The sequence below is a fragment of the Limanda limanda genome, chromosome 11, assembly GCF_963576545.1.
Source record: "Limanda limanda chromosome 11, fLimLim1.1, whole genome shotgun sequence".
NCBI lineage: Eukaryota > Metazoa > Chordata > Actinopteri > Pleuronectiformes > Pleuronectidae > Limanda > Limanda limanda.
This window is the reverse complement of record NC_083646.1, coordinates 27,052,038-27,074,420: the sequence shown is the minus strand read 5'-3', so window position 1 is coordinate 27,074,420 and position 22,383 is coordinate 27,052,038. Positions and strand designations below refer to the sequence as shown.

The 22,383-nt window shown below is 42.2% G+C and overlaps 1 protein-coding gene across 1 annotated transcript in view; it reads right to left on the bottom strand.

The window, feature by feature from the left end:
- zfpm2a (zinc finger protein, FOG family member 2a) overlaps positions 1–22,383 on the bottom strand; it is a 114,327-nt gene that overhangs the window by 71,136 nt on the left and 20,808 nt on the right. Inside the window, exons 2-3 of the mRNA XM_061081875.1 lie at positions 10,768–10,926; positions 3,812–3,913 (exon numbers count right to left, since the gene is read on the bottom strand). Of these exons, the coding sequence (XP_060937858.1) occupies positions 3,812–3,913; positions 10,768–10,926 (261 nt within the window). The remainder of the gene's footprint in view (positions 1–3,811; positions 3,914–10,767; positions 10,927–22,383) is intronic.

The following is a 22,383-nucleotide window of genomic DNA, read 5'->3' as shown; positions in this document are numbered from 1 at the left end:
GCTCCTTTAGCTGACCCCTGCCTTGCCCTGGCTTCTGCCCAGCTGGCACCGGGAGCTGAGCAAGCCGGGCCACGCCAGCCATCAGGGAAAGCCAAGAGAGGAGATTTGTGGACAAGGTGATCATATCGCTTCACTTACCGCTCTGTCACACTCATCTCCTCCTACTGCATCTTCTCCTTAACTGTGTGCAGTATTTTCAGCGAGCTTGCTGCAATATCTCAGATCCTAATGTCATCGTGTACGATGCCAAGGCAGCAATGCACAATTATTTATTATGTGAAGTTACAGAATAGATTTTACCCATCAAGGATGGGGGATTTAGAGTTTTAACACCTCAGCAGCCAACGGGCAGATATGGTCACATAAGCCCCTCTGCAAAGTAATGTTTTCTGTTGTGCTTTTACTCTTACAGATAGTATTGGTGGAACGCTGCCCATGCGTTCTGTGAATGATATTTGTTGACAAAGATAGAGATCGCTTGAATTCAATAAAAAATTCAATAATAATTGTAGTTTGAAATGTTGTCTCTAATGTGCTATGCATCGGCATGTCAGTATACGTATTATCGGTTGAGCTGATTTCACTGACTGAGTAATACTCTGTGTGACAAATAAACTCAAACATTAAGTGGGAAATCAGTGGAAGGCCTTTTTAATAATTTAATAACTGGAGTTTCCACTACGTTGGATAATAAAGTTGTATTGCATTGTACTGCTGATAAGACAGAAACTCTGGCTAATGCTGCTACAAATAAATATATTACATGCACAATATATTCATCTGTGCATGCTGCAGATAAATAGGTTGACTGCCCCTTTAATAACGCTTTATTTTTGCAAAGATAATTTCCCACTTGGGCTGACAGTAAAGTTCTATTGTGTTGTCCTGTACTGAGAGATAGTTGTAAAGTCTTGATGAGCCCGAAGCCCTGAATAAAACCAATGTTGATAAATACCTCCCATGCAGAATTGTCGTCATTTCTACGTGTTGCATTACAATGAATTCTTTCGGAACTGTGCAGCGTCCATCAGGTATATCTTAAATCGAATCAGTCAAACATCATCATATTAGTGGTGGTAAAATACTTCATGGACAATATCAGCTTGTTATCTTGTTTCATTGTCAACTAGCTGAGATCGTAGATAGACTAATGCATGAATAAATATCGCACCAAACTAAATTCTGTTTAACAGAATAGAAGAAATGTCAATGATCGTAATAACAGGGCTCTTAACGAACCCTGGATTTCCATGACTTTCATGGGGGTGTGGTTTACATGAGCAAGCATTGAGATAAGGCTGAGAACAAGTTCATTAGCAGAGTTAGCTAGCTAACGCACGCCATTCCCAATTAGCCTAGAGGAGAGCAAGTGTGAGAGAATGAGAGACTCAGATTCATATCATCGCTGCTCCATGAAAATGAATAGAATAGCACGACGCACTATCTCCCAAATCAGCGGCTGATTGCGGAACATCCGTGACGAGAAATGAGCAAGAGACAGAAGATCAGTGTGCAGATTTGCTTAAGGACATAGTCGCAGAGACGAGCGGAGAGAAAGGGTAACTCACTGGGTGTTCCACATCAGAGACCCGGCGCTCTGAACAACAGAGAAGAGCCAGCTATCAGATTAATAGTGAGTCATTCAGTGCGGTTCTCTGCTGTTCTACAGAGAAAGACAATCACAGAACAGGGGGCAATCGCGGACAGCACTTGACATGAGCTACTAAAGTGGAGATGAAATGCAGGGACAAAAAAAAGTTCAATTACAGGATGTAGATTGTAAAGGCTTTTGTTGTTACTCAGCAAAAGGGAAACGGTATGGAGGTGCTTCAATAGAATCACCAAAGCAGGTGGGCATGTTCCGAGTTAGCCCACCTCATTAAAAGGCTTCACTCTCTTTTTATGTTAACGGCCATTACACATCCTATTCAGATGCACACACGCGCAGTGATTAAAAATTATCTGTTGGTGATCATAATCACACCTGCTTAAACTTAAGCCAAAGAATAACAAAGAACTTTTGAATGCTGAACTATCAGAACATTTACAAAGAGATTAAAGGGTAGACAGTCTCTAGCTAAATAAATTTGCTTTTAATCGCTTTGAACAGGAAGTCATGTCATTTCCAGCGTCCCTATCTGATTGTCTGATTCCCCTCTTTATTCAAATTATAACATGCCCATCTGACTTTTGCAGCACAATGGGAAAAATTAAAAAGGGAAATGACCTTTCGTGGCAGCCATGATGGGAGAGTGAATGGCATTATTATGCGCCAAGATTAATTTCTGCCCACTCTATGCTGCCCATTGAGAAAACAGAAGAGAGGCGCGAATGCCTCAGTGCAAGTCAGTAATGTAAGTCACTCACTAATTGGTTGGTATATCATAGCGATGTCGAGAAACATACATAAGAGGTAACAAGTTGATTAGGAACATGTTTTTCTATGATAATCCTGACTGCAGAGATCAAGCCTGTGCACATCCACCACACAGCGTATCAAAGCATGTCTCTTAAAGTTGGATGCAGCCATGTGTCGAGTGCCATTTTTCTGTTTATGATGCAACAGACTTGAGGACACAGTGCTGAAGTCCTCCGAATGGATGTCACTTAATAACTTGGAAGGCTGTGGTTTAGTAAAAACATGAAAATGGACATCGTGTCTCACACCGCCTCCTCTGCAGTTCAGCCATCCTCACCGTGTGCAAGATACACTTCACTCCCAGGAAATCCAAGTCTCCCTCCTCTCTCTGCCTCCGCTGCCTGTCCAGCAGCGAGTTCCTGAGCCTCTAATTCTCATTCTGATGGCTAAGTAGAAGAGGGACGTATAATTACAGTCAGTAATACATCTACTCATGCTACATCCATCCCTTCTTTTCAAAGGAGTATTTTTAAGCTCAGCATTTTCTTGCCCAAAAGGGGCCTTTTCCCGCATGTGATGCCTTCTTTTTGTCACGGCCCCCATAGTTCTGAGCTGACCCCCTCAGCCCTGTCTCCTGACTGATCACAGTGATGGTTTATTACTGTCGTCCCAGCGCTCTTATCTTTAGCCAGCAATGCTCATTTCCTTCCCCAGATTTAAATGCAAATGTGAAATTTAATGATAAATGCATTATCTGATAGGTGCGATAACACTGATTCACTGTCAGTATAAAATACACACCCCGGGGGGCTTCAAGCTAGCGAGCATAACTTGCCCAAATCCACTTTTTTCTCCCTTTCTCTCTCTCTCTCTCTGCCTCTTTCTCATCTCTTCTTTCTCTCCTTTTTTTCTTTTACAAATGCATATACCTGCAACAAATTCTCGAGGTCATTTTATGCATTAAAAATGACTCATATTTAGTGTGGTCAGCAGTGCGGGTGCTTGCTGTTGCTGAGCAGTAATTGCTGAGCAACACTCTTGTTCAATGTGTTATCCATCACTTTGATGAAGTTGCGTTTAGTAAGAGACCAAAACAAGATGAAAAAAAAAACCTGTTGTTATCTGCAGTGAAAAAAAACAGCCGTGTCTGTATTATATTATCGGATTCTTTAAAAAAGAAACCTGCTACTTTGATCCAGCAGATATTTGCAATATGGTGCTGTTAATGGAAAAGTGGGTATGTATAAATTTAAGTAGCATGCTATATTGAATGTAGACATCTACCTTATTTCTCCCCAAGACTTAGAAATCTCCTGTTGCTCATTTTGTATATGCAAAGCCAAAATCAATATCTTACCTACCACTATGCAACATGCATTACAGTTAAGTTACAGTAGCTTTGCCTGGTGGCCCCTGGAGGATGTCTAGGAAAGTGACAAGACTTGTCCTTACTTGGACCATCCCATTCGTCCGGGCCCACTGCAGCATGTCGGTTCTTTTCCCCCTGTGTGTCCATCTCCGACTCGCCTGCTTGTCGGTTGTCATCTTCCTCTCCTGCAAGACAGAAGATACAATACAGGTCCGTCAAGCACAGATGACACAAAGTGAATCGCACTCAAGCCAAATCAAATGTTTGATACACCTAATTTAATTAACCACAGCAATGTGCTGTCTGAGGGACTTTGGATATTATCCCAGCAAAAATTTTATAGTTTTACAGCTCTTTCCTGTAATATTAGTGTGTGCCATTATCAGAAGTTGTGTGGCTATTGTGAATGTGTGTGTGTGCTTTGTGTGTATATTTAGTTCTATTTGTGTATGTTTGCTGTGAGCTCAACAGGCCCAGCTGCACACTTTTATGTGAGACAAGCTCCTGTGAGTGCTTGCAGGAACAGGAGGAAGCCCCATGGAACAGGAAGGAAAGCAATGTGTGGGAGAGAGGTGGCTATTTATTACCTTTTGATCTATTGTGGAGCGAGCTAGAGTGTGTGTTATAGGATGTAGGGCTGATTTACAGTCTCGGGGCTCACACAGACCAGGCTAAGGGATATTTGGGTATCTCTCTCCTGGATATAAGTGTGTAAAGACCTTACTTAACACACTCCGCCTCTTAGTGTGCAGCCGTATCACTGACAGCAGAGCCTGTTGAGTATTCTTAGATGCACTTAATGGAAAGAAATTATAATTAAAAATGTTTTAGCAAGTCTACAGTAAGCACAGTATGTACTCAAAGTTTACAAGCACATAAATCAGTGCTTCGTAGGTGTCCCTAGTGTGGTGCTCTAAATAAATCCGTTGTGGCCGACACAGTGGTTGAGCGGAGTGTGTCTCCGAGCTCGGACAAACCTGCTTGGGGGGATATGGTGTTAGTTTGTGGAGGAACATTTCTTTCACTTTTGTCACCATATCATTTTCAGCCCTTTGATGTTTTAAATCCAATCGTGAACTTTTAAGGACAGGCCTGGATTACCACAATGGATTACTACACTTCATACACTACAAAAGTGCTGGAAATGTGCAGTTATAATATTTATAGATTTAGGGAAGACAATATAATTTTAAGATGTAGTTTAAATGGGACTTATTTAAAAAGACATAAGACCGAAGACATACATGCTGTTGCCACACGGTTGTTTACAGCATCTGAGAGTGATAGCATTCCAGAATAGTAGGTCATCACATTTCCAGTGACAACTGTCAGTAGTACACTCCTGCATCCTCTGTCCTCGGGTTAATCTCCAGATCAAGCACACACACACACGCTTTGCTTGTTTAGCTATTTTTATTTTTTATTTTTTTGACAGGGCTCACTTCAAAGAAAGCAGAAAAATGTTGCCAACAGTATGTCAGCTGTCTGCCTCGCTCTAAAAGAAGAGGTGTGTACCAAGAAAAAAAATGATACTGCTAGAGAAGTCTGCAGAAATGTCCTACTTACAGTACATGAGGTCATTATGACCCAGTTTTGCTTATGCAAGTGTCTGCTTGGGCCAGCGATTTCTCCCCCAACTCCTCCTCTCTCCCAGTATATTATCAGGGAGCCCACTCAACTAAATTCCTCCACTATTTATTGCTGGGCCTGGAGAACCTCTTTAGCATACTAGTCTCGTATTATGACGAGGATAACAAAGGCGTATATCAACAGTTCCTTCCAATGGAGCGGAGTTTAAAAAAAGCTGGCAAGATAACATTAAAGGCACTACCTTGATCTCAGGCGAACATGTTAAGCCCTGTAACGAAACGTATTGGAAGTGTTTAATTACAGCCCGGGAAATGAAGCTACAAGATGATTCCTTAATTAAGCAGTGATTAAGGATTTTCTGCCGTCTATCTAACACATTTTGCAATGCATTTTAAACACAATCGCCCCGGCAACCTCACAAGGGAACAATGTCACAGGGCTTTGATGAAGTTTCCCGCACAAATGTCACAAGGAAAAAGCAGAGCGGAGGAAGAAGTGCTGGAGCAGCACTTGTTTTCTTACAGAACAGTTTGATAAAACCCGGAATACAAAGAATATGAAGACCTATTATTATGTTTTCATATGAATTTTCACCTTTCTGATTTAAAAATAAATTTATCTAAGTGCTACATTTCACACACAGGTCTACTATAGGAAATAGAGACTTTTTTATCGTTTGAATTGAAACCCTCTGCAGTCTTATCAAGGGAGACAGATTGTCAGTGATCATCCTCCATATTATCGCCTAGATCATAATTTACATCTGGCTGAGATTCCTTTTCCTCCGCAATCAAACGGAGATACTTAAGGTTGAGCGAGGGAAGGCTGAGGAGAACAGAAGGGACGGGGAGGGCTGGGGAGGCGAGGTGGCCTGCTGGGTGCAAGGTTGGCGGGCATGCAAGAGGAGCCAGTGAGCTGTTAAAATCAGCCCTATCGCTCCTCTATCAAAGGACAGCTCTCTAGCCAAATCGCAGTCGCACGCAGCGTGCCACACATTCAGGTCAATAAGCTTATAGGCGATTTACACAAACAGTTCCTCGAGCAAGGTAGCAACAATGTCATATTGGCTTTTTCTCTCCCTTTTAGCATTGTATCTGCCAAAGAAGCCCTTGAAAATGTCAATCTCCGGCATGTGACTTTAAGGAGCCCTGAGAGCTCTAATCCTGACCACTGAGTCTAGAGACAGGTCGCACTTTCTGCAAAATAGAGTATAAGTGGTTTTAAATCTTGGTATGGGATTGCACAGTTCTATGTGTTACTGAGTTCTAGACTCACTGACTTGAACCCACTGCCACTCTCCTAAAACCCATCACAATCTTGCTACTGTTGGAGCTCAGAATGTAATTTTATGTGGGGGGGTCCCCCCAGCAGTGGTAGTGTTAGTCAGTTGATATTGCATATTTGGTTGTTGATGCAGATTATGCTGCAACAGATAAAGTCAATTCCAGGAAGCAACCTTTTTCACCAAAGTCAAGCATAGCTGTGAGACTTCTCTGCTATCTGAAAAATAGGTTTGAATTGCATGCAATTTGTGGCAGGCAGAGCACTCCAATGGAGGGAGGCTATTAGTGAAATGCTTTGCCACTGTCTCTTTAAATGCCAATAAATTCCCATCATTACAGAATCTGGCAGTTTTCCTCCCTGTCTGCAGCCCGGGTCTTTATCTCGCTCTGCCTCAGTCTCTGAGCATGTAGATCTGGCCCAGTTAGATTGTCATACTTAACAAACATTAATGATTAATTTCCTCCACTGAGTCAAATGGGGCTAAAGGGATGACTCGATTCATCTTATCGCACCACAAATTAGCATTTCCTCATATTCTCCAGCATCAACTGTGCATTAAAATTCCACATTTACCATTCTGGGCACTGGCAGCAGTGGCAAAAGAGCCAAGGAGATCTTCTTACTCTGTTTCTGGAGATTCTGATTACTTCTGTGTTACACAAAGAGTGGCATAATTAATTCTGTACTTTCTGTTTGTTACTGTAAGGCTCTGACTGCTGTGGTTCAAATTACCCACTGAGAGGTTATTTGAAGGGTCAAGGTGGGTTTGTTCGTCGCAATGTTGACTGCGGAGTCCTGAGCTTTCACTTGTCCCTTCTGCTGTGATAAAATGTTTGTCACAACACTGTAGCTCTGTAATTTAACATGAGCGGTGCAGAAGAGTGCACATTTTTACATTTAGCTGCCCTTGATGTATCCTGACACTCACCCAATAAACACTCACTATAGCAACAAAATCAAGCAGTTTGAGCTTAAAATGTTCCTGTTATCTAACTCTACAAATATATGTTTTACATCTAGGAAATGACACACATTAAATGACATGTAAATTTACTGTCAGAGCTAACTTAGGAAGTCATTTGTCATCAGACAACACTTGGAACGCAGAGAGGGAACAGCTTGTGGCAACACCCTGTGCTGAACTTCACAGATAGCCAACAATAAAAGAGGGGGTAAAACTGCAAGGTGAAATTTCACAATTTCAGTAAAAAAAAAAATGCCACACATAGTATATAAACCCAGTGTATATTTCCAACAATTATGGAGTTGGGTGTGTATAAATCTTTGCTGTGGAATGTGGGCTCTTCACAAGCAGAGCCCCATAAATGCGAGGGTGACTGAGCAGGAGTTTTTTAGTTGTTGTTTGAGGTAAGACTCTGTTTTAATCACAAAAGAAAGTCAAGGTTATTTCTTATGATATGAGTCTTTTTTTCGTCACAATGCTCTTGCTATGTCGGCAGACCCCCTCTGAGTGTAGGTGTATTAAATCTGTGTTCCTTCTCTGTTCAACCAAGCTGCTTCATTTCACCCCCATATGGTGTTTCAGAGGCATTATGTTGCGTGTCCCTGACAAAGGACTCCTCATACATTTAATGGTAGATTAGTGCCACAATTCTAATTGTAATAGTTTATGTGTGCGCTATTTGGTGTTGGCTATTATGGATAATATTGACCAGTGGTTCTCACACTTCAGAAGCCCTCTAAGGCATCACAAAATAAATCTGAAGGTTGGTGTTGGAAGAAATTCAAAAGTAGTAAATCCGAAGCAGGAAAATATTTTGATATCATCAAATTGCCAAATAAGTCTTGCTTAGCAATAGTAAAAGCATTAATTGTGCAGAATGCTGTTTATTATATTATTATTATGTGAGATTCTGTGAGATAGAGCATCTTTTGCTAATTGTAAGCTACCAGGCTCCTGTATGTGATGGCACTTCACAAACCACATCCATGTGAGACCACCAAAAACCAACGAGAGCTGTGACACCATTAACTGAACAGGTTATAGAGCCAACCATCACCCAGTTTAAAGGTTCCAAAGCCTGAGACCAAGATGGGGCATCAACGTGCTCCATGCACTTATCTGGGGAGTCCCTTTTCTGCAAGGGTAAGGCAAATGACTGAGTCTTTGGTGGCATTCAACTTCTTGACCTTTGCGCCTTTAAGCAGCTTTACTACTTCACCGCACTCTGATCAAAGTTAATAAGTGCTTCATATGTTAATGAAAATTGGTACTCCTCTTTGTGTTCCTACAGCTTTTTAATACCTATTATAGACTGAAACTTTTAATGGAGGTTTTAGGTCCCCCTGACAAGCCCATTTCAGAGAGTGACTACACAGATACAAGGCTAAGCTAAGACCAGAGAGTCACTGCTCAGTGGAGGAACCTTACACGGGAGACCGTATTCTCCGGGAAGCAGCCGCAGATAAAGGCCATGGGATGAGTGGCTGCTTTAAAATCCACGTTCAAGTCCGCACAGGGCTAATTACAGCACGCCATCACATTTGAGAGGGTTTAGTTAATCAAGGGGCTCTCTTTTTCCTCCTATAGTCGAGGAATAACACACTTAAACCATTTAATGCCGCCAGGATTGCGTCCTGTTTAATTCACGGCAGTTTCACAGAAGTGGGGTAAATTTAAGCCACTCCGACATTAGTTTTAAATAGATCTAATTGAGCAAGGGATCATGGGGAAAATGACTACACCTGATGATTGCGCACAACGTGGCATGAGGAAAAGGGACATTTGGATAGTACATCATTCGGGTCTTAGGAGGCAATAGGAGACTTAGCTACTGTAAGCTTAGATAGTATAGGAGTCATAATAAAAATCTGACTTGGCTGGTGTATGAAAAAGAACAGATTACTAGTGTCCCATAAAAGTAGCATTTGACATTTGGGATTACTATTTAGTGTTGACTTTATTCATAAACACGGGGAACAGACAGGAGATTTGAGGCCCAGTTCCTCATATGGTTTCATCCAAAACAATGGGAATTTTTCAAACGTCTCTGACAAGGCTCTTTGAAAATTTCCAGAAGTTGTACTTTTTTTTCTCCTTGCTGTAGCCACCAATATGTTCTGTGCCCCCTATTTCATAGCTACTGGGTTATTACAAGACCATACATTGTACTTTGAAGTTTGAGTAAGGACACATTACGAAGGAGACAAAGGGTAGAGCAAACGAGGCGTCGCTGGTAATTGCAATTTCCGAACAATTGTGCCGTTCAACTTTCTCCAGAGAACAAAAGGAAAACATTATTGATACGATTACTGGGGCATAGCCCACCTGAAACATGAAAGATTTTTTTTTTCCCTCAATAATGTAATCCCACGAGGCACATCAGTTTAGAAGTGTGAAGAATTTATTCTAAACAAATTTCCCTTTGAAAGGAGAAAGAGGAGGCAGACATTCAAAGCATAGGTTCTTCATTAAAAAGTCAAATTTATGGCATCCGCGAGCCTGTAAGAGTGGGGACACCTGGGGTAGCGAACGCCACGCAACCGGGGGGTAGGAGGAGAGGGGGACTTAGGGGAAGGGGAGGAGGGACAAGTCTGTCATCTTCACACTGTAACCTGGAGCAGACCACAAATTAGCTCCTGTGATGGCAAGGTGTGACCGAAATGAAACAAACATACAAAGAAGCAATCTAATTGAATTGGAGTTCAAAGAGGACTCGGGCGCATTTGGCTGTGCTTTATAGTGCTGGACCTCCGAGCAGTACCAGGTGCTGCTGAGTGTTCACAGAGCTTCAGCGCTGGCTCAAAGGGAAGTGCGACGCTCTCCAGTGCATTGGTAGCACACCTTCACAGCACTATCACAGAGGGAGAGCCGGTGTTGCCGATGCCATCTCCCACTTTCAGATCAAACCACTGCTCTTGAGTGGATTGCTGGGATCAAATATCAAAATGGATAGTTTCAACTCAAGGCGCTGATGCGGGAGGAATTCTCATACGGACACAAGTTCTGCCAGGTCTGATTTGAGCATGTTGACGAATTTTATTAGACAACATTGGCAGGAAGGAGTAAAACTTATTATTGATGCTTGGCACGAGGGTTGCTCAACATATTGTCTCATATTAGACATTAAAAAGAAAACCACACACTGTTTGCGTAGAACGGTTTCTGGAATTATGGAGTGTAGAACAAGTACGTGATCCTCACCTTTGTTGCAGAAGTACTCCATATCTTCGCAGCTCATGTTCTCAGTCTCAAACTCGCCGGTGAAATTCTCCTCCGCCGAGAACTCGTCTTTGGCCAAGAGCTCATTCTCTTCAGAGACGCACTCCTCCTCCTCCTCCTCCAGGCCATCCTCTAGAGGACCTGAGGGAACACACGCACACACACACACATACATACACAGACACACACACATGCATACACACATAAGGGAGATGTTCAGCAGTTGCATCACATCCTTTAGGCTTTCATTAAAAAAATAACTTCTGCCTCTCTTTGTTTCTTTTGTTGCGATACTGCAAAGTTATTCAAAGCGCAGCGCTGCACTGTATTCTATGTTCACACATCCAGTATAGACAAATATAAAGCCATGTCAATAAAGAATATTATTTTACCTTAATATTTCATTCCAATTTTATTTTCATTCCATTACAGCATATTGAAAAAGCCCTTTGAGACTGTGTGCGTTCTGAAAAACAAGCTGACATGCAGCCAAGGTGAGCTGTGATGTTAATCCTGCTACCTGCAAAACAAAACCTCACACAGATGGAGGGAAGGAGGAAAGTTCCTTTCCAGACTTTTCATACAGGCATCAGCATGGGAGGAGGAAAGAAAAATACTTTTATTAATTTGTTAGCCTTATCACAGGGTACAATGTTGATTTTCCATTTACATTCCATGCCTCGGGGTAATACACCAGTGCAATCTTAAAGGAGACACTTTTCCGTGTGATTAATTTTTCCCTCTCTGTGCAATATTATTTCTTTAAATCTAAATGATTTCGGAGTTTTGCTTGTAGCTGTACATCTCTTTTCGTATTTGCATATTACCATTTTGCTTCAATCAAGGGCGTTGATGGAATTACTGTACTGCTACCTGAATTGTATTAGCTGTGAAAAACATCTCACCCGGCATTTGAATGTTATTAAGATAATGTGCATCTTGCACACCTCTCCTTCCCACAAAACACGTCTACAATGTCAGCACATGAATTACCATAGCAAAGAAGCGACGGAACACTTCAAGTTTAAGGTTAGTTTATATTTGAAATAACTCACTCCGAGCAAAAACAAAAAGAAGTGTCGATAAAAGTCACAAAGCTTGTCCTCCAAGTATTATGAGCCGTGATTAAACTGAATAATCATATCAAAAGTGCTGCCACTGCTGCCTGCTAGATGTGGATCCGTCTCTGCCTGTCACACATGAGCTATGTTGCAGCCTCCTGTGCATCATCCTGGAGCTCAAACAGAGTGCACTGATATCCTCTCGACACCTTTCAGCATGTTTGTTCTATTGTAGAGGGAGTGAACCCCTCAGCTTTAATAAAGCAATAATTTCGGTTCACAAAATGGGGCTGGTGTGCCTCTCCTGTTTCTCTTTCTTCCCACACCGAGCCTCATAAAAGACCCCCCTGATGTCCACAAACTGCCTGCTCTTTTCATTAGTCTTATAAATTACTCCTTTGTAGAAGCCTACATCTGCAGGAGCCCCGGACATGAAAAGAATTAGCACACAGATCTCTAATAGACACTGTGGAGCCAGAGTGCTGCTTTTAAATTAGGATACAGTTTTATGATCTTATCTGATGCCTTCTGCTGATTCGCTGAGGAGTGAATTGAAGCGTGAAGTGACTCGATGAGTCTACCATCGCTTAAGATGATACCGGGAGATAAATATCGCAGTATCAAGGGGAGATTGTATGACTGCCGTTAAAAGCTCCTGCCAAGCCAATTGAAGACAGTGTGAAAGAAAGCGGGGAAATACATTTCTATACGCACGCTCTGTACACATTCCATTACACAGCTGAATAAGAACTGTGTGTACAACTAAACGATTCTTCCTCTGTTGCCGGCAAATACAGCAGCGCCATTGCACCATAGAAAATAGACCTACAGTGTTGTGTGATAATAAGGGTAAAGGGAGATTAAAGATAAACTTCATGGTCAATAAGACACAAAGATTAGGGAGATAAGATGAGATAGAGCTGAGGTTTAATAGACTCAGAATAAGGGCATCTCACTTCCCCACTTCAACAGATAGTAACTAAATGAAGCATTTTCAAACTGATAGAGATCCTGGAGGCCAAGCTGAATATGGAAAAATGAAATGCTCCACCCAGTTGGAGACTTTAAAGGGGGTCCGATGGCTACTTCTTGGGGAACCGCATAGATTACCAAAGTTTGTTCGCATTCTCACGTGTTTCGTTTATTATACAGTATTCATTGCATGGAGAGACCTGAAATTATTTCAGAGACAGCAATGATAAGAATAATGACTTTCTAAACGACCAGCACCACACTCCTAACTCATTTTCTGATAGTGGCGTTCCTGCTATATTTAGTTGTGTACTGTTTAAAATCCTGTCACATTCACTGTGTGACCCGCGCTTGTTGGTGCATTTCTATAGGGTCTGCTGACGAATTGGGCCAGAGGAATGTCTACCGCTTCACCCTCTTATCAGGCCTCCTCCAGAGTTTAGATGGCCAATGGCACCGCGGGGAGAGCGTCCGCATTGCACTTCACCACGGAGCAGCCCACTTTTAATAGGCGCGCTCGTCACAACAGACGCACAAATTTGTAAAACCAAGGAATTTTGAATGGGAGGTGACAGCACAGCATAAACACTGTTTTTGGAAAGCCACAAATCCCCTGGGAATCTGTGGGGCGTTTTTTTTCTTTCTCGTTTTCAACCAACTGCATCTGTTTTGTTCTGTCAGTGTAATCAGAGAAGACTGCTCTGCTCCCAGTGGGCGTCTCAAACTTCCACAGTGTTTACAGAAGAAAAAAAAGACGCCACCATCTTCTAATGATTTTTCTGTTTTTTAAATGTTGTTAAATTATGACTTGAATATAACCCCTGTCTAGTACAAAACAATTTTGTCTTGTATTGAGGTGAAAATTATGGGCCATGATTTTAATTGACTGATTTCATTTATCAAGCAAACAATGCAGTCAATTGCTCCAGTCTCTCACATGCCACTATTTTGTACTTTTGTATATCTTTTATAATTTAAAACTGAACTCCTTTGGGTTTTGTTCAGACAAAACATGCAGAGGACCATGTGTCCTCAGGTTTGAATGGACTGTTCACACCCTGGAGGAAGGGTTACAAGATAATTAAGGGTGCACCAATAAAATGAGATATAAACAAAATAATGATCATAAATACATCAAAACAAATATACTACACGATAATGTTTTATCTTTGATTTTTGCCGTGTTTCTGGTGAAATCCTGGAGACTTTTACATATTCCAGCCTCTAAAAGACCTTGAGCTGAAACAATCCCTCTTTGATTTAATTGCTCATTTTCTTCATTAAAGCATTAACCTGTGATGAGGGTTCACGGGGACACTTCACTTCACTTCTCTGAGGTCACAAGCCAAAATGGTTTGAACTTGACTAAATAATGAATCAGTTAACCGTGAAAAATAATCATTAGATTATAAGAGAATAGTTGCACCTATAATAACTATCTGTAACCTTGAGCCCAGCAGCTGTTCTGTTCAGTCGCATGCTAATCCACAAGGTTTACTTTAAAGTGGCGCTAGAATCATCCCAGCACAATGACACTATCTACTTAACTTCATAAGGACGTTTTGTGAAACTGCAACCTGTCTGAACTTCTTCTCAATCTGGGTCAGTGTCCAGATATCCCAACAACCACGCAGCCCTGTCACCCGCTCCCTCCACTCCGAACTGTCTCATCCACAATCATCACACTCTTCCTCTGCTGAGCAGCGTGAGACATCTCAGCCCTGTTCAAACAGTCATGCACCAGGAGCAGCAGGCAGGAGCAGCCAATGCTAATAGAGACATTGGTAGCTGAATACAGGCTTGATCACAGTGGCTCTTTTGTTCATGGCATGGCCTCTGTCTGATAGGGATCGGCCATGTGGAGTGGAGCTCCAGAGAGGGATATGGTAATGCCCCAACTGAGTCTATAAAATGGGGTGATACTCTGAGACCATATGATGGACAGAGGATTAATGAGTCACAGAGGAAGTGGAGCAGGGAAGAGTGGAGTATACGGACAGAGGTGGTGGAGTGAGCATCTTTCAGAATAACACACAAGTCTGTGCCTGAGTCTACTAAAACAGAACGTGGGGGGAAAAAACACACAGATGTTCCAACCTTGTCTCGGAAACTCAAACTTTTAAGCTAAACCAGAGCTCTAAACAAACGTGTGTATGAGCGAAACTGTATAACTGACTGCTAATTTCATGGGGTGCCTTGTCAGCCCTCCGCAATGTGGTGAGCTTGTGGTCGGGCTGTGATAGCGATACCTTGCATTATCAGCAGGCTCCACAGTGTGATGTGTGGATCACAAACCCAGCCTCCTCTATAGCTCCCTAATTAGAGGTGAGGTAATTGAATCTGACAGAACAAAGCGGCAGATCTCTATAAGCATGGAAATCATTTTTGCTCCCACCTATACAGTTTTTCATCCAAAAGGCGCATTGAAAATGTGTCCAAGCTGGCCTGGGGATAAAACGTAGCACCTGAGACTAAACATGAATGCATAATGCAGCCCTAAAATCCAACAGGGCCACACCGTTCAATCCCTGCCAGCTCTGCTCCGTGTGACTGGTCCTTTGTGCCAACACTGATACGGGGCCTTCCTCACTTCCAGGTGAGCACACACGCCTACTTTGCAGGACTCTTAAAACTTCTGCGTGGGAGGAATTATAGAAATATAGACTTTGACTCAAGTTGCAAGTGGCTCTACGCTGTGAGCCAGGTAGGCTTATGTTTACCCCCACAGCTGGAGAAAAAAATGGATAAACATTTGCTCTCTGACAAAAAAATGTGAAACAGAGAGAAAAAAACCCTGTCTCCTTGCAGGATGGGTTGGGAAGTGTGAGACAGAAGAGAAAGCGAGGGAGGAGAAAGTGGGGGGAGGCGAGGAGAGACTGGGGGCCATACTCTCTCCTTAGCTCTAATGACCTTTGGGAAGCAGAGGGCTCCCTCAGCCTTAGAGGAGGCAGAGTGTATATGTTACAGGGCTCAAGCCTCTAATTTAATCCTTGATCACTGTAATGAAATAGATACCATTTACGCAACTCTTAATAGCTTAATATGCTACAGGAACCCTCAAAGGAATTTCTCATTTCAATCATCTTTTTTTCATACTGCGTAAATGTTTCAGAAAAAGGAGCCTTTTTCCTCGATGTAAACTGTGATCAAACTAAATGTGGAGCTAATGCTGTAACACAAGTCAAAAGTAAATTACCATTTGTATATTTCTTTTTGTGAAGGGCTGTTTGTGTGTAAATGTGTGCGTGTGTGTTTGCGTGACTGTGTGTGTGCTGGGAGGAGCGTGGAGCAGCTTCAGTGGAGACTGATGTGTTCTCAGAGCCGCAGTCTGTGACCAAGTATAAGCAATGGTATTGTTTAACTTGATTTTCCGGTTGCTAAGCAATGTAATTCTCGTGATTAGAAATGGCTGCCTTCCTAAATTTGGGCACTTACAATCAACAGTCAACAAACTGCTTGAAAACTCAGCACCAATGCTTGTCTGGAAATTGTGGTGAAAACAAAAAAAGGGGGGGAAGGAGGGCGGGTTCATCGGTGGTGGATGAATAAATGTATTCACATCCTTGTAGAACGCACATGCGAAACACACAATCTCCTCTGTGAGGCTGCAGCACGAGAGATGACATCTGATGACATCATGCATTTAGATGACCCACTAACTGTACGTTTCTGCTTGGTGCAGTAAGAAGTCGACACGCCTGACGACGGGCAAACGGTATCACTAGCACTGTCTGCGGAGCGGCTGAAAATGCTACCCAGATGCAGAATAATGTTCTGATTTATTTCTGTTCACATTTTCAAATGCTTTAACATAATTCGGTGGAGTATCTTACTCCAATCAGACACAACGTTGGATCCCAACATGTTTGCAGACTTGCTAAGTTCTGTGTTGTTGCGCCCAGTGTTTCTGTCTGGACTGTTGAAGGGGAATAACACACGCTTACTTCTTTATCCAATGAATTTGAATTGGAATGGCATGAAAACATGCTGGCATTTGACTATGCCATTAAAATGCTGGAGGCACCTCTGAGCGTGCCCGAGGGCTTCAGCAGATGCCAGCCAGTTTCTCTGTGGAGTTAGCTGGGTCCTGCTTCACTCTACTGCCTCTACTTGTCTCTCTGGAGATTACACACACACACACACACACACACACGCACACGCACACACACACACACACACACACACACACACACACACACACACACACACACACACACACACACACGTGCATCCAAGTGGACACTGGTACAACGTCTGGTCCATAAAAGTCACAAAGCTTGTCCTCCAAGTAATATGGGCTTAGTTAATGCCTCTCTTGCATGGTAACATTTGCTTTGCAGGGGCATCGAACATATTAAAATGCTTTATAAATTGTTAGTATGCTGCCTTTCCTGTTACAGACTTGCTTCTCCTCTTTTGAGTGATTTATTAGTGTCATTCTGTTACTTCTAAGGAAATAAAATTTAACCATGTGCCTTTACACCTGACGTGACAGCTGAAACAAAGCGGGTAAAATATGTGTGGTCTTAATTACTGGTTTATAAGCGAGCTTTTCACTAGAACGTTCACTTTTAATGAAGCCATTGAGTGAGGCTCCTCCAGGGAGCTATCATGGTTAAGTGGGGGCATCCATCTTCAGCCATTGGCTTGTCTGCAGACGAGTGGAGGCTCTGTCTACAGCACGCTCACCTCATATTGGCTCACTTTATCTCCACTAAGTAAAAAGTCTGCTGGAAGGTGCTAACAGTGGCGAGAAAAGACTTGTCTCCAGCAGCTCTGATGAGGCTGAGGGAGTTTTCATCCTGCAGAGGCAGCGAGCACTTCACTGTGTCTAAGTCAGAGCTTAATAAGACGCTGCTGTTTAACCTGAAAAGCGTTGCATTCATCACATTCAGCGGCCTCACTGTGGTGGTTGGAAGAGCAGCGCCGGAAATACTAGGACTGCTTCTGCAACAAATCGCTTTTAGTCGAGCGTCTGTTCAAAGAATTTAATGGGGAGCCTTCAGAAAAAGAAAAATGATTACTGTATCAAATAATGTAGATAAAACAATATTTTCCCATCAAGGAATTTCTATGAAATGGATATATCTAAGATGTCAATTTCATTCCAGTATTGTGAGGGATGGAGGGTTCCTTTTGCAATAAATTCTTCATTAATTCAATTCTAATTTGCCTCTGGTTCCTATTTCTACTATTGATAGTTCCACTTCTTAATACCTCGGATAAGGGGGAGAAAATCATTGCAGTAACTCAGTGGAGACTGTGAGCAGCAGATATGATCTAAATATTACCAATGCCAAAAGAAGTGTGAAGTCTGATGAACATTTCAAAAGAACAATTCTTTATGGATCAGCTAAATCTTTTCCACTTTTTAATTAAAAGTAAAGAAAATAGAAGTTAATTATCCTGTAAAGATTAGCTGGTGGGCATCTTTCTGTAAATTAGTTCTAATTAAAAGGAAATTGTCAAATGACATTCAAAGCACTGTCCTTTAAAACACAGACTGAGATGGGCTTTTTTTCCCTCCCCCCGTGCTCCTCCTCCCCCCTCAGCCTCGCTCCTAATTCTTGATCTGGCCAAGTGAAGCTTCTTGCTGGAAGATTAGGATTCTGCCAGTGCTTCAGACACACACACGCGCACACACACACACACACACACACACACACACACACACACACACACACACACACACACACACACACACACACACTCCGTGCTCCCTGGATAGCGGGCCTCTAGCACACAGTGAAATACTGCTGCATCAATGGGGAGCTTGTGGCTGCCGGAGATAAATACTCCTCATTGATAAATGATTGCACTGATTAGTTGCAGTAGTTGAGCTTTAACTTTTGTGTCAGACTGATATTGGCTTTTTAATGAAATATCAGATCTTGGTCATTTGCTCCAATTCAGTCTAAAAACTTGGAAAAGCTTTTATGGACATCTCGTGTTAAATTACAGGTGTGGTGCTGCTGGAATGCACAGGAATGATGCTCCAGAGTTTTTTTGTCTACAAGTGAGGAAAGACAATAATTGCAGTTCACATAATCCTGTTTAAATTCATGGAAGTGTATATCTTTTTTCAACACTGGAAGATCCAAGTGTCTGTAATGCAAAAAAGGGCAAATAAATGGAACAAATGGAATGGTCAAATTTGTCAAATTTGTTTTTAAAAGCATCTGCTGGTAACCTTTGAGCAGCAAAATGAATGACGTGACTTTTCCTGCTGAGCTAACATTAACTAGTGAAGCTGAAAAGAATATCTGTTCATCCATCAGTCACTCTGATGACATTACAAACTCTGCTTGTTAAACTTGGACAGTTTGTGCTGCCTCCACAGCGTCTGCTGGAAATGAAAGTTAACTTGGCTACGTTTTCATAGCCTCCACTATTAGATGAGCTTGACCTCAGTGCTGCACTGCTTCTTTTCATCGAATGATGTTTCCACTGCTACCACTTAATTTATACAACACAGATAAGTAAATAAAATAATTTTCATCTGAAACCACTCGTGTTCATGCACCTGTGTTGTTTAATGCCACATTTTCACAACATCCACAGTATGTGATATTACCTAGTACTGCTCAGCTAGATGTTCTGCTGACTACCGTGTAATATTGTTGTGATATCGACATGATAAAACTATTCACAAAGTCAGTTAAACATTTGATTATGTCCTCAGTTATAGTCTACAGTATATGTTTTAATTAATGTATTCAAACTTGACAATTTTATTATCTTCATAGACTATATATATAAAAAAAAATGCAAGGGAAAATTAAAAACTGGATACACTTGTTTATATTTAACAAAGTTTTAAATATATAATAATAATATCATATATATTAGGCTGTAGCTAATGATTGGGCACATTTTCTCTTATTGAGTAATGTGCGTATTATTTTCAATATATCATCAGAAAATATTGAAATAGGTCAATCGCAATTTTCCAGAGCCCATGATGACACATCTTCTCATTCTCCCTGGCCAACTGACAATTGACTGTGAAGTAAGAGGTTTGATATTTTTTGCTTCAAAATTAGCTAAAAATATAAATTGACTAGTACGACGTCACACTTTGCCTTTAAAGACAATAATAGTGACACCCGTTTGGCTGCTGCCTCTTTGCCACTGAAACAAAAGAGCACAAACATACAGTGTGAACACGTACAACTCTTATCCAACATCCACTATCACCACTTCACTAATAAATGATGAATCAGACTGTCTTTATGTGTGTGTGTCTGTGTGTGTGTGCCTGTGTGTGTGTGTGTGTGTTCTGCAGCTTTCATCTGATTACATGTGGATTTCATCACTCATTGTCTGGTCTTGGGCTGTTGCTCCCATCCACCCGCGTTGTATCAAACCAGATTCCAGCAGTATAGTCTGACAGAAGAGAGAGGAAAACATTGCTGAAGCCCCTCCATCTGCTCCGGCTAATGATGATGCTCTCCCTGGCCTGGAGCAGAACTGTGTGAGGGAGATTTACACCCATAATACCCCTGGGGCTCTGGAGCTGCACCGCGCTCCAAAAACACCGTTGCTCCATCACTTTCTATATGATAGCTGGCAGAGCAGGTAACAATGGACCAGCAACAATGTCTTTTTGTACTACTGACAAGTGCCTTATTTGGTTGACATAACCTGCCTTGGTGTCTGAGGAGTGGCACTGAGCACACAGGAAAATGGATGACAGCTACACCATTGAGACATTGTGCTGTTGCAACAATCATACCGCTGTATGTTTTTGAAAAATACCAAGCAGTGTGTGATATGAGGTAAGCGAGGACAGCAGTGACTGAAGGAAAGGAGCCGGGTCTTATTGATACACTAATTGGAATCATGGGGGGGTGGAATCCGGCATCACAGTGAATTAAACTGAACGGAGCTTCTTCTTTCCATTCACCCTCTTATAAAGGTTTATAAGTTGTAATTGTACTTCAATTTGGAGGCTTTAGACCCATTCTAAGGCTGTGTGTGGGACGCGCCTTGACATATATCTCCTAAAACAAGTAAGTTAAATGGTGAGAGGCAGAAAGCAAGGCTGTGTACGCTTGTGTGTGTGTGTGTGTGTGTGTGTGTGTGTGTGTGTGTGAGAGAGAGAGACAGAGAGTGGGGTGGAGGCATATGGGGGGTGTAGAGAAATCCACTCCTCAGGGATTGAGTGTTCACACACAGTAAATGGAAGTGGCACAGCTCTGACCTTTGAGCTGCAGCATACGAGTAAAGTGAAGGCGCTGTCAAAATATTGCTTCAGAAATGACAATCCACCTCGCCAGTCCCAAGTCTTGACATGGCAGGCAAGTGGAGAGCCGTAACCTGCTGATCCCGACATTACAAATGAGGGGATTATCATGACAACAAACCGCAACTCGACACGCTGCATACCCTAAAGATATTCTGGCATTGCCCCTTATTATCAGTAAAGTCCCACACAGATAGCCAGCGATGACACTCGGAGCAGGCGCCCAAAGTCGAGAAGGAATGGGGAGTGGCCATGTGTCAGAATCTCAAATGAAATTTCAAATCAGGTTTGTAAAGTTCCTTCTTCCCATCAGCATTAACTTTGGCAGATGAGCAGCTTTCCTCGAGTCTTCATTTACGTACACCCACGTAATGCTCAGGTCCACAGAGAATAACTCAATCGTAAAGAATATCAAAATATCACAGGCAAATTACTAGTGCTCCGCGAGGAAGCTTGGGAGGAACAAAGACAGGCAGCCATAATTATATCTTGGCGTGTATAGCATGTCAAACGGCCACCTTCGTTCTGGAGGGCATTCCCCTGGGCCCCTCCGGCATCGAAATGATGTCCAAATTATTTTGTGCTCTATTGCAGCATGATGCGATTATCATATTTACTGGTGGTGCATTATGACAAACATTGATGTTTACACCTGTCTCTGGGAGAAGGCAAGGTTTACACTCTGTAATTTAGCAAATGTACAGTATGCATATGAGCTTGTTGGCAGGGATTTAAATTAGGTCAGAAATGGAATATATCAATAGCAACCCATATGTGCATCTTTCTTTTCCTTTTTTCCCCCCCTTCCCCTCCCCAGCCCTCTTTGCTCAGAAGCTTGGCGATGAAGCAGCTTGACGACTGCAAAAGTGTGATATGTGCAAATCACATTTGCAGATGAGCTTGAAACTCCTTTTAATATTCAGATATCAGACATCCCGCACTGAGAAGCCCGCTAAGACGCGATTCGGGGGAGAAAAGCAAGATCGGCGTCATTAGGGGAATCGTTAGAGGCTCGGTTTACATTTTACATATTTCACAAAAATGTACAACCAAGTAAAAACATCACCAGTTATCTGTGATAACAATGCAAATTTTTGTCAGAGAGCGCATGAAGATTCTGTCAAAATCCAAAGTCGCTCAGGTCTTTCTTTTCCCTTTTTTTCCCTCCCTGGCTTAACACCCTCAGCTTATTGGCGCTTTGATTTCTTTCATATTTTTTCCCTGAGAAGACACACAGGCTTGTGGAGTCAAAGGCGGTGAAAGGTATGTTTGCCACGAGGCACGGGAACACGTGTCCCCATAGCCTGCCAATAGCTCATC